This window comes from Sylvia atricapilla, chromosome 19 (assembly GCF_009819655.1).
Source record: "Sylvia atricapilla isolate bSylAtr1 chromosome 19, bSylAtr1.pri, whole genome shotgun sequence".
NCBI classification, from domain to species: Eukaryota; Metazoa; Chordata; class Aves; order Passeriformes; family Sylviidae; genus Sylvia; species Sylvia atricapilla.
The window spans coordinates 6392421-6405008 of NC_089158.1; the positions used below are offsets into that span (position 1 = coordinate 6392421).

General features: G+C 59.5%; 1 protein-coding gene across 1 annotated transcript in view; it reads left to right on the forward strand.

Annotated features, from left to right (window-relative positions):
- The first annotated feature begins 417 nt into the window (after nucleotides 1-417).
- Nucleotides 418-12588, forward strand: part of HMCN2 (hemicentin 2) — a 32629-nt gene continuing 20458 nt past the window's right edge. The window contains exons 1-25 of the mRNA XM_066332763.1: nucleotides 418-649; nucleotides 1550-1620; nucleotides 2504-2662; nucleotides 2854-2976; nucleotides 3106-3277; nucleotides 3616-3722; nucleotides 3916-4036; nucleotides 4132-4404; nucleotides 4552-4696; nucleotides 4950-5071; nucleotides 5155-5427; nucleotides 5535-5676; nucleotides 6246-6373; nucleotides 6615-6728; nucleotides 6865-7014; nucleotides 7650-7844; nucleotides 8049-8144; nucleotides 8469-8593; nucleotides 8849-8993; nucleotides 9113-9225; nucleotides 9480-9636; nucleotides 9831-9993; nucleotides 11272-11399; nucleotides 11527-11635; nucleotides 11902-12071. Coding sequence (XP_066188860.1) covers nucleotides 418-649; nucleotides 1550-1620; nucleotides 2504-2662; nucleotides 2854-2976; nucleotides 3106-3277; nucleotides 3616-3722; nucleotides 3916-4036; nucleotides 4132-4404; nucleotides 4552-4696; nucleotides 4950-5071; nucleotides 5155-5427; nucleotides 5535-5676; nucleotides 6246-6373; nucleotides 6615-6728; nucleotides 6865-7014; nucleotides 7650-7844; nucleotides 8049-8144; nucleotides 8469-8593; nucleotides 8849-8993; nucleotides 9113-9225; nucleotides 9480-9636; nucleotides 9831-9993; nucleotides 11272-11399; nucleotides 11527-11635; nucleotides 11902-12071 — 3733 coding nt within the window. The remainder of the gene's footprint in view (nucleotides 650-1549; nucleotides 1621-2503; nucleotides 2663-2853; nucleotides 2977-3105; nucleotides 3278-3615; nucleotides 3723-3915; nucleotides 4037-4131; nucleotides 4405-4551; nucleotides 4697-4949; nucleotides 5072-5154; nucleotides 5428-5534; nucleotides 5677-6245; nucleotides 6374-6614; nucleotides 6729-6864; nucleotides 7015-7649; nucleotides 7845-8048; nucleotides 8145-8468; nucleotides 8594-8848; nucleotides 8994-9112; nucleotides 9226-9479; nucleotides 9637-9830; nucleotides 9994-11271; nucleotides 11400-11526; nucleotides 11636-11901; nucleotides 12072-12588) is intronic.

A 12588-nucleotide genomic window follows, 5' to 3' on the forward strand; every position in this document is an offset into this window, starting at 1 on the left:
CGCTAACCCCCCGCTCCCCCCAGCAGAGCGGGCTGGCTCTGAGCCAGGCCTGGGGGCTGCGGAGGGGGTCTGGGCAGCGTTTCTGACAATCCCCCGGGCTGCACGATCTGCTTCCCAACCCCTGTATCTCCATCCCCATTTCCTCCAACTCCCACCCACCTCCCCGCCGCTTCGCTGGCTCCAAAAGTCCGGTTTTTCCTCCCGCCCTCCCTCCTCCCTCCCAGAAGTTGAACGCTGGAGGAGCAGGTCCGCAGCTGCGGAGGGCTGGGCGTTCCCTGCCCGGGGTCCCTTCTCTGTCCCCGCCGCGTGTGGCCCCTCTCACACCGCGTCCCTCCCTGGTGTGGGGACAGCGCCCGGCGGGAAGGGCAGGGACAAGGACACGAGGCGTGTTGCTGACACCTGAGCGTGTCCCCCACGATGCCACCCCACCCAGGAGGGGCGTTTGTGGGTCTGTGGCTGCTGCTGGCCCTCGGCGTGGCCGAGAGCCCCCCAGGGTGGGCCACTCTTGCCTTCGTCTTCGATGTCACCGGTTCCATGTACGACGACCTGGTGCAGGTGATGGACGGCGCCTCGCGCATCCTGGAGCGGACGCTCAGCAGGAGCACGAAACCCATCAGCAACTACGCTCTGGTGCCCTTCCACGACCCAGGTACGTCCAGGGCAGGGTGAGGATGTGTCCTGCCGGGGATGGAGCTCTGGGGAGCTGGGCTGTGGTTCTGGCTGGGTCTGAAGCATGCACTTCACAAGCGTTTGCACTGTCCCTTCTCCCTCTTTTTAATGCCCTGGTGACTGCTGTGATGGGGATGGCACCTCAATAGCTGGGAGCTAGGCTGAGGGTCCTGTCCCCAAGCCACCCTCTGGGCACAGGGTGGACTCTCCACTGTATTAATCCCAGGGGTGCTGACACCTTGTTGGGGTGGCTCTTTCCCCTCCATCCTGCTCTGATCTCCCCGGAGCAGCCATGGGGGGTATTTCTGTCCAAGTCCACAACGTGCTTCCAGGTCACCTCAATAAAAACACCACTTGCTAAGAGGCTTTGGTAACTTGCTCTGATACCAGAATAATTTCTTTCTGCCTCTGTCTTTGTCTTCTTTTTGTGCATACCCATAAAAGGGCAGCTGTTCCCCGAAAGAGCCCTGGCCTCCTGCAAGGAGAGTGGGACCTAAGCTTTATTTTCAGCAGAAACACTGAGTGAAAACCATTGCAGACAGACAGGGAAGGAGGCAGAGGCAGTGAATTAATTCCTGCATTGCTTTGCTGGGAGCTTTCCCCAGCTGAAAAGGGCACTGGTTTACAGCTCACCCTGGCTGGGACCACCCAGAGTGTCAGAGAAATTCCTGGGCATAGGAACAGTTTGCTGAAGTGGTCACAGTGTGGGCACAGGGGCTGGTCTGCCCAAACCCGTGTCTCTCCTGGTGCCAAGCCAGGCTAGATGCTGCACTCTGAGACTCACAGGGGTTTGAGCCAGGAGCCCTGGCAGTGTGGGTGGTGTTGGAAGAAGCTGGTGCTGGAGTCAGGGGGCTGAGGTGGTGGTGGCCATGTCTTGCAGAGGTGGGACCTGTCACCCTCACCACGGATCCCCAGCTCTTCCAGCAGCGCCTGAGGGAGCTCCATGTCCAGGTAGGCACCCTCAGCCCCACGCTGCTCTGCCAGGCCTGGCTTGGTGCCTGGCCCTGGCACTTTGGGGGAAGCCTGGCACTGCATGGTGGTGGGTTCTGGGAGCAATCCCTGCATCCCCCCCAAGTGTGATGGGGGTTCAGGCTGAGCCAGACTGGCTGGGGATGGGAGTGGAGAGGATGGGAAATGCTGATACTGTGCCTCAGAGTCCTGCAACAGGCCAGAGAATTCCCAGTGCACAGCTCTTGTCCCTAATGGAGATGCTGTTCCCAGGAGAGTTTGCACAGACTCTCCATGGAACCAGAAATCTCTTCTAGAACCACTGCTTGAAAATTGAGTTTTTAATTTCTAGTTTGCTTGGGATTTTTATATTATTTCATCTGTTTTCTGCCAGCTGAAATGTTCCCTGGGAGCTTAATCCTGCTTTATCCATCCCCACTCTTGCCCTGCCTCCTGTGGATTGCTAAATCCCTGTGGCGTTTCCCTTCGGATGCAGCTGTTTTGGCAGGAGGTGTAACGCTGAGGCTGCAAGTGCTTTCCCAGCCCTTCGGGGTGCCAGGAAAAGTGGGAGCTGGTCCTCTCTGTGCCAGGAGGCTTCCCTGGGGTGGCTGGCTCTGCAGCCACAGGGGTGGGCACAAATGTGTTCACTGAAGGTGTCTGTGGGAAATCAGTGGCTTCTGTGAGCACGGATCCCCAAATGGGTGCTTTAATTGTCATCGTTAGTGAGACAGGGAACGGGTCTGTGCGATCCTGAGTGTCCCTGCAATTCCATCCCTCCAGAAAAATGGGGTGTTTCGCCCCGCGAGCATCCCTGGGTGGGATCCTGCCGGGAGCTGAGCACTGGGTGACTCGGTGCCTGTGCCATGTCCCTGCCTGTGTCCCTCAGGGCGGGGGGGACTGCCCGGAGATGAGCGTGGGAGCCATCAGGGTGGCCGTGGAGATCTCGCATCCCGGCTCCTTCGTCTACGTTTTCTCGGATGCTCGGGCCAAGGACTACGAGCAGCAGGAGGAGCTGCTGCGGCTGCTGCAGCACAAGCAGAGCCAGGTGAGCTCCTGCCACAGCGGCTCGGGGGACACAGCAGCAGCAGCTCATCAGTGAGAGGCGGCGATAAACCCCCCTGGGCTGGGGGAGTTCTGCAGCCCCCGGGCCCACTCGAGGTACTGGGATGCTGGCGGGTGCCAGCTGTGTCTCCTCTCGTGGGTGGGCGGCTTGTCACGGCGCCGTTGCTGTGGCAGGTGGTGTTTGTGCTGACCGGGGACTGCGGGGACAGGAGCCACCCCGGGTACCGCGTGTACGAGCGCATCGCTGCCACCAGCTCCGGGCAGATCTTCCACCTGGACAAGCAGCAGGTGACAGAGGTGAGTGGGGAGACCTGGCCCCTTGTGCTGAAGTGAGGCTGTGCCAGTCGATGAGGGGAGATCCCGGTTTAATCCTGCCCTGCCTGGTGAGGGGAGATCCAGGTTTAATCCTGCCCTGCCTGCCTCCAGGTGCTGAAGTGGGTGGAAGAGGCCATCCAGGCTTCCAAGGTCCACCTACTGTCCACAGACCACGAGGATGGTGGGGAGAACACATGGCAGATCCCCTTTGATCCCAGCCTGAAGGAGGTCACCATCTCCCTGAGTGGCCCTGCCCCAGGGATCAAGGTCCAGGACCCGGCAGGTAGGAGCCCAGGGCAGAGGGACAACAAGGGGGGCAGGGGAGATGCATTGCCCCCCAGGAAGAGTTCAAAGTGACCACAAACAGGGAGGGGTTCACCAAACCCTGCCCTAAAACTCAAACGGAAAGGTAATGAGCTACAAAGCCCTCGGTAAACACCAGGACATCCCCCTGCTCCCCTCCCAGCCTGGCTTTCCCTCTGCCTTTGAAGGCTTTCCCTGCTGCCCTGGCTGTGATGGGCTCTGCACTACCCCGAGCCCTGAGGAGGGGGCTCCTGGCTGCTGTAGGAACCAGGGGATAGACCTGGGTTGTCCATCCAAGACATTCACTTACTGTAACAGGAAAAGTCCTGGAGAAAGGCCGAGGTCTGAAGGAGCTGCTCAGCATCCCCAACTCAGCCCTGGTGGTGGCCCTGGAGCCCTCCGAGGCAGGGATGTGGCTGGTCACGGTAGGCTGGTGGCACAGGGCTGCCACATCCTCTGCCTTTCCCTGATGGATATTTAGCTTGCCAGGCTTTTCCAGGTGTGGGCTTTCCCCCCCCATCTCTGGCCAGGCAGAGGAGGTGTGAGCAGGCTGAGAGGGGCCGGCTGCAGCCTCTCCCTTCCGCTGCTCTCGGCACTTGACTCTCAATCTGCTTCCAGACCCGGAGCAGTGGCCGCCACTCGCTGAGGATCACGGGCATCAGCAACGTTAATTTTCAAGCCAGCTTCTCCACCGAGCCGGAATTTGACAGCAGCCAGCCCGGAGAGCGGCCGGTGCAGGGTGAGGGTGGTGCTGCCCGAGGGGTTGGTTGCTGCATCGGGGCGTTTTGCAGCCGGGAATGTGGTTGGTGGTTTTTTTCCCTCCCCGCTTTCCAGGTCTGCCCATCTCCGTGCTGGTGAACTGCACCGGTCTGAGGCCGCCTGGGCGCCTGCAGGAGATCGAACTCTTCAACACCTCGGGCCACGTCCTCCTCTCGCTGCCCGCGCAGCCCCTCCTCAACTCCTCCTCCGGCTCCACCGCGCAGATCTGGGTGGGTTCCCCGCTCTGGGTCCCCGCGGGTGACTTTCTGCTGAAGGTGAAGGGTGAAGATGCCCAGGGCCACCCCCTGCACCGCCTCTCCGGGGTGACCTACACCAGCGTGGTCCCTGGTGAGTGGAGCCCACGGGTGCTGAGCAGGGACCAGAGGTTCCAGCACTGCCTCTGCTTTGGTTTCCCCTTGGTCATCCCGTGTCTCAGTGCAGCTCCCAGTGAGCTTCCAAAGGTGTTGAACATCTGCACATCCCCAACCCACCCAGGTCTACCTAAAGTGAACATCTCCAGCAATATCCAGGCTTACAGCCGTGAGCCACAGCTCATCTCCTGCTCTGCATGGAGTGAGATCCCTTTCCGCCTGCTGCTCAGCCGTGGCAGGATGAAGCTCAGCGAAGAGCAGCTCTTCAGGTGAGCCTCTGGTATGGCCCAGGAGGAACTCATGTGGGCAGTAACTGCCCCTGAGCTGTGCCAGCTGTGTGCTGGGTGGGTCCCGTCAGGTTCTGAGCATCCCAAGAGGAAAACTCCAAGGTCTGCAGTAACTGGGGATACACCTCTTTGCCTGACTCAGATGAAAAAGAAGTCCCAGGGTGTAGGACTAGGATGGTGGCATGGCAGTCCCAAGGTGGGAGTGATCCATATCTCCATCTGTCCCTTTCTGTAGGATTTCAGGGAACATCAGCTGGCTGATCCCTGCAGTGTCTGAGAGTGACGAAGGCTTTTATGAGTGCACGGCCACCAGCAAGGTCGGAGTGACCCGGGCTCGTGCCTACGTCTCTGTCTCAGGTGGGGGCTGCTTGTGCCAAGCCTCGGAGCCCTTTCCAGGGCTGGGCACAGGCTCCTTTCACCCGGTCATCCCACGTTTGTAGAGCCACCACCGCGTCTCCTCGCCCCCGGCAACATCACGGCTTCACCAGGCCAAGACGTGGTCATGTCCTGCGTGGTTCTGGGGGACGTGCCCTACAACCTGACCTGGAGCTGGGATGGGAAGGCGGCACAGCCAGGGGACGGCCGGACCCGGCTGCTGCAGAACCACTCCCTGGAGATCAGCCACGTGCAGCCGGGGGACGGGGGCCTGTACGAGTGTGTGGCACAGAGCGCCCGTGGCACTGCCACCGCCTCCCTGTGGCTCTTCATCCGGGGTAGGCTTTGCCCCTGTGTGCAGCCCGGCCCCGGGGGATATTCTGCTGCCCTGTGGGAGGATGGTGAATGGCACCCGGGGGCTAAGCCCTGCTCCAACCCCGTGCAGAGGCGCCGTGGGTGAAGGTGGACCCCAGTCCCCAGCATTTCAGCAGGGGCCAGGAGCTGCGGCTGAACTGCACGGCCGGGGGCCACCCCCAGCCCCACACCAGCTGGAAGCGCTGGGGCTGGGCACTGCAGCAGGATGAGAGGTAACCCCTGGGGGCCCTGGAGCCTCCATCCTGCCTGTTCCACAGGGATGGTGCTCCCCTTGCAGGGATGTACAAGCTGAGGGAGGGAGGCTTAGGGCTGCCATAGCTCTGGAAAGGGGGAGGCATTGCAGTGTCCCAGCTGGTGCTCCTGAGATGCTTGCCATGCTGCTGGCCTTCATTTCCTATATTTATTTTTAAGCCATCCTGCCTTATCCAGATCACCGTCCCCACTTTGCACACCTGGTGTGAGCTCAAGCCTCAAAATACTCCTCGTACTTCCCCTTAATTTCTTCTGCTTTTTGCCTTTCAACTCCTGCTCGTGTCAGGCTGTGAGTGCCAGAGTTGACTTTGGGGAAAGCTTTTGGACTTTTGAGATGAAAAAGCCCAATTCTCAGTGCTTTTCCCTGCTTCAAAGCCAAGTCCTTCCCTGCAGCAGCTGGCTCTAAGTGCTGACCCACATCCACCACCTGCTCAGCATGACCTGAAACCAGCTCATTTATATCAACACATTTTCCATCATCCCTCTTTTCACAGGGCTCATTTCTCGCTTTCTCTCCCATTTGCTGCAGGGTTTTCAGGGACGCTGAGGGTAACCTGCACATCAGGTCTGCTGCCCCAGAGGATGCAGGGAATTACAGCTGCCATGCCAGCAGCACACTGGGCTGGGATGAGCAAGTCATCACCCTGGAGTTCACTGGTACCTGCTCCCTGGCAGCACACTGGCAATGGGGCTGTGTGTGACAGAGGTGTTGGGGTCAGCACACTGGGAATGGGGCTGTGTGTGACAGAGGTGTTGGGGTCAGCACACTGGGAATGGGGCTGTGTGTGACAGAGGCTGTTGGGGGACACCTCCCAGGGCTCTGGAGTCCCCTGGGGCTGGATGGCACCACACCCAGCTCAGCAGAGAGTGACCAAAGACATCTCTCCCCCTGGCACAGAACCTCCTGCCATCCTGGCAGTGACGCCCAGCCTGAAGGCGCTGGTGGGAGAGGATGTGACCCTGGAGTGCTGGGTTTCGGGGACACCGCCACCCCACATCACGTGGTACAAAGGTGGGACCGGGAGCACGCGCTGGGGGGACCCCTCCACTGCCCTGCGGGGACATCACACCCAGCGGGGTCCCCTGGTGCGACATCAGGAGGGACCCACAGAGGCACGCGGGGCGCTGATGTGGGGATGCCGGGGCAGGGGAACAGGCGATGGCGACGTTCCCGGCGGGCACCCAGCGGGCGCTGCTGCGGCTGCAGGCGGTGCGGGAGGAGGACTCGGGGCTCTACGGCTGCCACGCCCTGGGCCAGGCCGGCAGCGCCTTCCACAGCACCCTGCTGCACGTGGGCTGTAAGTCCTGCTGGGTCCCGCAGAGCGCTCAAGCCTGTTGCACGGATCTCCCTTCTGAGTCAGCTCCCCTTTGCTGTTTTCCAAGTCTCCCGGGCTTCCCAGCAGGGAGGGGTTGGTGCTTGGTACAAACAGGCGGGAGCCTGGCAGGGTTTCCAAGCTTTGGGAAGATGCAGGAGGATCAACAAGTTAGGAAAGATGCGACATTGTTATTGCATGGGGACATGAGGGCTTGGGATGCAAAGTGCGTTCACTGGGATTAGGCAGAGGTGGGGGCTGACTTTTGTGTGTGTGAAAATCCAGGTGAAAATCTTTTGCTGGAGGCAGAAAGGATAAACGAACACGAGGAGGAGGAGGGAAGGCTCTGTTTTGAGGGCAGCAGGGTTTAAAGCAGTTAAAGATGGAAAAGTGCAAGTCATTTTGCTGAGCAAGGGGTCGATGAGTGTAACTGGAAGAGATGAAAACTGCAACGGCTCTGACAGCTTTGGAAAAGCACCAAATGCTTTAAGTCAGCCTCGTAACTTGTCAGGGCACCTGGCTCATTGGTTTTGCAGCCCCATCCCTTCTCCAGGCTCAGCTGTGGGGAAGCTGGGCTGCTGGACCTGCCTGAGCCCTTTCTCTGCTGCTCTCTCCTCCAGCTGCTCCTCACTTTCCTGAGCCCCTGGCCGACGTGGAGATCAAGGTTGGGGAGAGTGTGAGCCTGCTGTGCCATGTCGAGGGATCTCCCCTGCCACAGGTCACCTGGTCCCGGCAGGACGGGAAGCCTGTGATGGGCTGGCAGGGACCACAGCGTGTTTCCAGCCAGCTGGAGGCTGCCCAGCTCCTCATTGACAGTAAGAGCTGAGTGTGCATGCATTTATTTGTATTTTTAACTTGTGCAAGCTCAGCTGTGCAGTAACAGCCTGCAAGCCTCCAGCTCTGAGGGGTCTGTTCCCACTGGAGATGGTGGTGGGGCAGAGGAATGTGCTCCCTGTCCTGGAGCTTGCTCGGGGCTCTTGAGCCCTACCAGGCTGAGGCTTCTCCCCACTGTGCTCCAGGTGCCTCGCTGGATGACCAAGCCATCTACATCTGCGAAGCCCAGAATGAGTTTGGGAAAATCCAGGCAGAGGTCAAGCTCACGGTCACGGGACAGGGTTTGTTTTTCCATGCTTTGGTCGGTGAACGGATCCCAGCTGTGCTGGCAGTGAGTGAGTGGCAGACCAGAGCAGCTGTCTCTGGTCCTGAGCTGGCCACAGTTAAGGCTTAGCAACCCCAGGGCAGGGTTTGGGAAATGCCCTTCCAAGCCCTCTTTGGCTTCGTATGCTGACATGGACCCAAACTGCAGCAAATATCCCCAAATTCCTGCTGAGCCAGGATCCAGACCTTGGAAGAAAGGTGACCTAGATGCATTCTCCTTGAGTGTTCCTGGCCAGTTTATCGCAGATTAATACTGGTTCCCTTTCCCCTCTTTCAAGCAGCCCCAGAAATAGCTCTTGCATCCCCCGTGGTCTGTGTGCTCCCAGGCCAGCCTGTGTCTCTGCCCTGTGTGATCCTGGCTGGGAGCCCGATCCCAGCCCGCCGCTGGCTGAAGGATGGGCAGATGGTGAGACTTCCATGCCTGCTGGGGTGGTGGGTGGGTGGATGGACACCTACCCTCTGGTGGGGCTTCACTGTGGGTTGGGGCCCCCAATCTTTGGGGCAAAAGCTGCTGGGGAAAGAATCCAGTGGAGCATTTGTGTTGGGAAGGCAACGTGGGTTTATCTCCACATCAGGATGTTGCTCAAGGATTCATTTCTGGATGTGCTCCATAGATGCAGGGATATATTGGTGTTTGACCCTGCCCTCTGCCCGTGCCCAGGTAGCCCCAGGTGGCCACTATTCCATCCAGGCTGATGGCAGCCTGCACATGGACCAGGCATCACAGGGGGATGTGGGGACATTCACCTGTGAGGTGACCAACGCCCTCGGCTCGCACAGGCAGGACGTGTCCCTGGTCATCCACGGTGAGTGACAGGGAGCTGGGTGTCCCTGCTCAGCAGTGGCACGGGACAGGCTCTCTCTGTGCTCTGCTCTCTGTGCTGGATGTGGCCATGCAGGACCAGCAGCTTCTCTTCCTTCACAGTTCCTCCCAGCATTGAGCCTGGCCCTGTTCTTGTCACTGCCACCGAGGGCGCGGCCGTCACCCTGCGGTGCAATGCCACCGGCGTGCCCCCCCCTACTGTCACCTGGGCAAAGGTAGGTGACAGGGACAGGCGGGCTGCTGTGCCCCTGCCAGCCAGGCTGGGGCCACGCTTGGGTTCAGGATAATGTGTCTGAAGGGGGTGTAGCTCTCCAGTGTGGCTGTGGCTGCCTGGGGAGGTGGCACCAAGTGCCCTGGGAAGGTGGGACCAGGCCATGGCTTGCTCTGATGTGTCCAGAGCTCTCTTCTTGCCTTTGGGGTGTTCAGCTCACAGGAGAATCTTTCCTTCCTCCCTTCCCTTTCCCTGTAGGGCACGGAGCCCATTTCACTGAGCCCATACTACCAACCTGACCCCGATGGGACCCTCCTGATCCCTTCATCATCCCCTGGGGATGCTGGCACCTACTTCTGCACAGCCACCAATGCAGCAGGGTTCTCCAGCCGGGAGATGCAGCTCTCCATCAGCAGTGAGTGCTCAGAACAGCTCCAGAGGGGGCTGAATGACCTGGGAATGAGGGGACAGAATGACCTGGGAACACTCCTGGCTTCCTTGGAGCACCAATCCAGGTGCCAGACGGGTTTGAAGGATAGGAAGAGAAGTGATGAGGGCTGTGGGGCACCTGGAGAGTCCCTGCTCCAGCTGTGCTCCCTCTCCATCCAGCAAAGCCCAGGATCAGCGTGAATGGATCACAGGCATCAGACCCTGTCACCCTCCTGGCTGTGCTGGGGCAGGAGACCACCCTGCCCTGTGAGGCCCAAGGATTTCCCCCTCCCTTGGTGGTGTGGAGCCGGGAGCCCCAGCCCCTGCCTCTTGCCACCACGAGGTAAGGAGGGTTTTGTGCTGGGGCCCACGATCTCCTGGGATTTTGTGTCTCTTCAGAGGGATGTCAGGTCCATGAAGGGACTCAGCTGCTTGGCAGGGAGATGTGAAGGTGTGAAGGGCATCCCTGGCATCCTGTGGCCAATGCTCAATGCAGGAGCTGAGACAGCTGAGCAGTACTGCATCAGCTCTGCCCTCCTTGGAGAGCACCAGGCTTTTTTTCCACCTTCCAAACATCTGCTGGAACTAAGCAGCTGCTTCAAATCATTCATGTGTCTACCCAGGACACAGGGCTGGGGTTGGGAAGGAAAGGCAACTCCAGTGCAGCTCCTCACCCTGCTGTCTGTCTGCCTTCATGCACATTCCTACCTTGTGCTGTCACACGGTCAGTGATGTCCGTGGGGTTGGTGGATCCCTGTGGACATATTGGGTTGGTGCTTCTTGGGACAAGGTTTGGCACAAACACAGTTTTTAGCCCAGCAGTGGCTTTGTCTGCACTGGGATGTGGGGTTTTAGCCCAGTTTTTTTTCCAATGAGTGTCTTCTGGAGGGACAAATCAACTTGTTGAAGCTGAAAGCAGCCATGAGACAGTCATTTAATGTGATTTGATGGGCAAGGATAAAAACATATCCAACCATTCTCCAGATTATCTGGTGTCTTGGTCTTCCAGTATTTTCTCCACATGTTAGCACCATGTTGGAAGGGACCCCCTAAAGTGATGGGCCCTGGCCTTGGGGTTAAGCCCTTCTTTCCATGCACCTGAGGATTGCTGTGGCCTGGGGAAGCAGGAAGGAGTCTTAGTTTTGCTCTTCTTGGGGGACATATTGCCTTGTTGTTCGTGTCTGGTTTGCCATGGTTGCTCCTGGCTGACCTGTGCTGCTCCCCACATCTCAGCTGGCTTGTCCATGCTGAGTGATTTATGGGAGCACACGAGGAGGAATCTGCAGCCGTGGGCTGAGATGACGTTATGTCTGTGGAGCAGAGATGAGGCTGGGAATGAGAGCGCGGCCAGCTCCAGCTGCAGGGGCTGTGCTCTGGGGGGACCCTTCTCCTCCTCCATGCCCCTGGGCTCCTGTGCTGCCTCGTGCTGAGCTCGTGCAGGGCCTGAGCAAAGGGGATTTGCCCCCATGGGCAGCTCTTTGAATGGGAGGTGGCCATGGTGACCTTCTCTTGTTGTCCCAAGGTGAAGGTGAGCTCTCAGCCTTTAGCTCCTGCTCTGGGTTGGGTGATGGATGGCATGGCCATTTCTCCCATCCAGCTTTTCTGTTCCTCCTCCCCCAAGGTACAGTGTCCTCCCTTCAGGATCCCTCCACCTGTCTGAGCCCCAGGTGACAGACACCGGCCTCTACACCTGCACGGCCACCAACGCCGCGGGGAACGCCTCGCTCAGCTACAGCCTGCACATCCAAGGTTCAGACACCCCTCCCTGGGCTGCATGTGCCCCTGGGGCCCTGCACCCTCCAAACCCTTGGCTGCTCTCACATCCCTGGGTCAGGGTCCCAGGGTGGTGCCAGTCTGAGGTCCCCTCTGCCCCCAGCTCCCCCTCAGCTGCGGATTGGTGATGGAGAAAGCCACCTGACAGCTCTTGCCAACACCTCCCTGAGGATTCACTGCCACGCCATGGGCATCCCCCCACCCCAGATCCAGTGAGTGCTGCAGAGCGGTGGGTGCTCCCTGTGCTCCCAGGATGGGTGGTAGGGGCTTGGGGTGTCCCTTAGGGTGGGAGGCATCCATTCCATCTCCTTGTCCTCTGCTCAACAGTCCTCTGCTGGCACTGCCAGCCCCATGCCAGGTGACAAGGGGACAGTCCTTGCTGCCAGCACCCCACTGTTCACCCTGTTGGTGTGCAGAGACAGGGTGGGGGTGGTGGCAGGACAGACCAAGCACTTGTTGCCTGTCCCCTTCCTCACAGGTGGCTGAAGGATGGGCACCCTCTGGATGGGCAGGACGGTGTGGTGGTGTCCCAGGATGGTGGGACTCTGCTGGTCACCCGAGTGGGGCTTGGTCATGAAGGGCTCTACATCTGCCAAGGCAGCAACTGGGCAGGGCTGGCCCGGGCAGAGGTGCAGGTTTCAGTGCATGGTGAGTGCAACGTCTGGGGTGAGATGGGCAAGCCCATCCCGTGTGTTGGGAAGAACATGGCTGCCCAAAGGGTTGGGAGTTCTTGGCCCAGTTTTTTGGTAGGTGCAGGGTCACTGGCTCGATCCCTTGGGACTTGGTCCTTTGTCAATGAAGCTGAGAGGTGATTTACTGGCACCACAGTAAATCTTCAGTGTTTCCTGCTGGAGGGTCCTCCCCCAGCCCCATTTCCCCTCCACCAGCAGGATGTGACTCTGAAGGTACCAGGTGAGAAACCAGGCATGGAATGGAGATTCCTGCCTGGGAAGAGTGAATGTCTCACTGGGACAGGGACCAAACCTGCTGGGTGCCTTGGGGAGCAGTGGTGGCACCATGGGGGCCCCTCCCAGAGAGGGGACAGAGCTGTGATCCCAGCTGCTGCTCCCCAGGGCTCGGTGTGTACCCAGAGCCATCGGTGAGCCTGGCTGCGCCCCAGGGCCCTGCACAATGGTGGCTGCAGCCAGCCCGGGTCACACAAAGC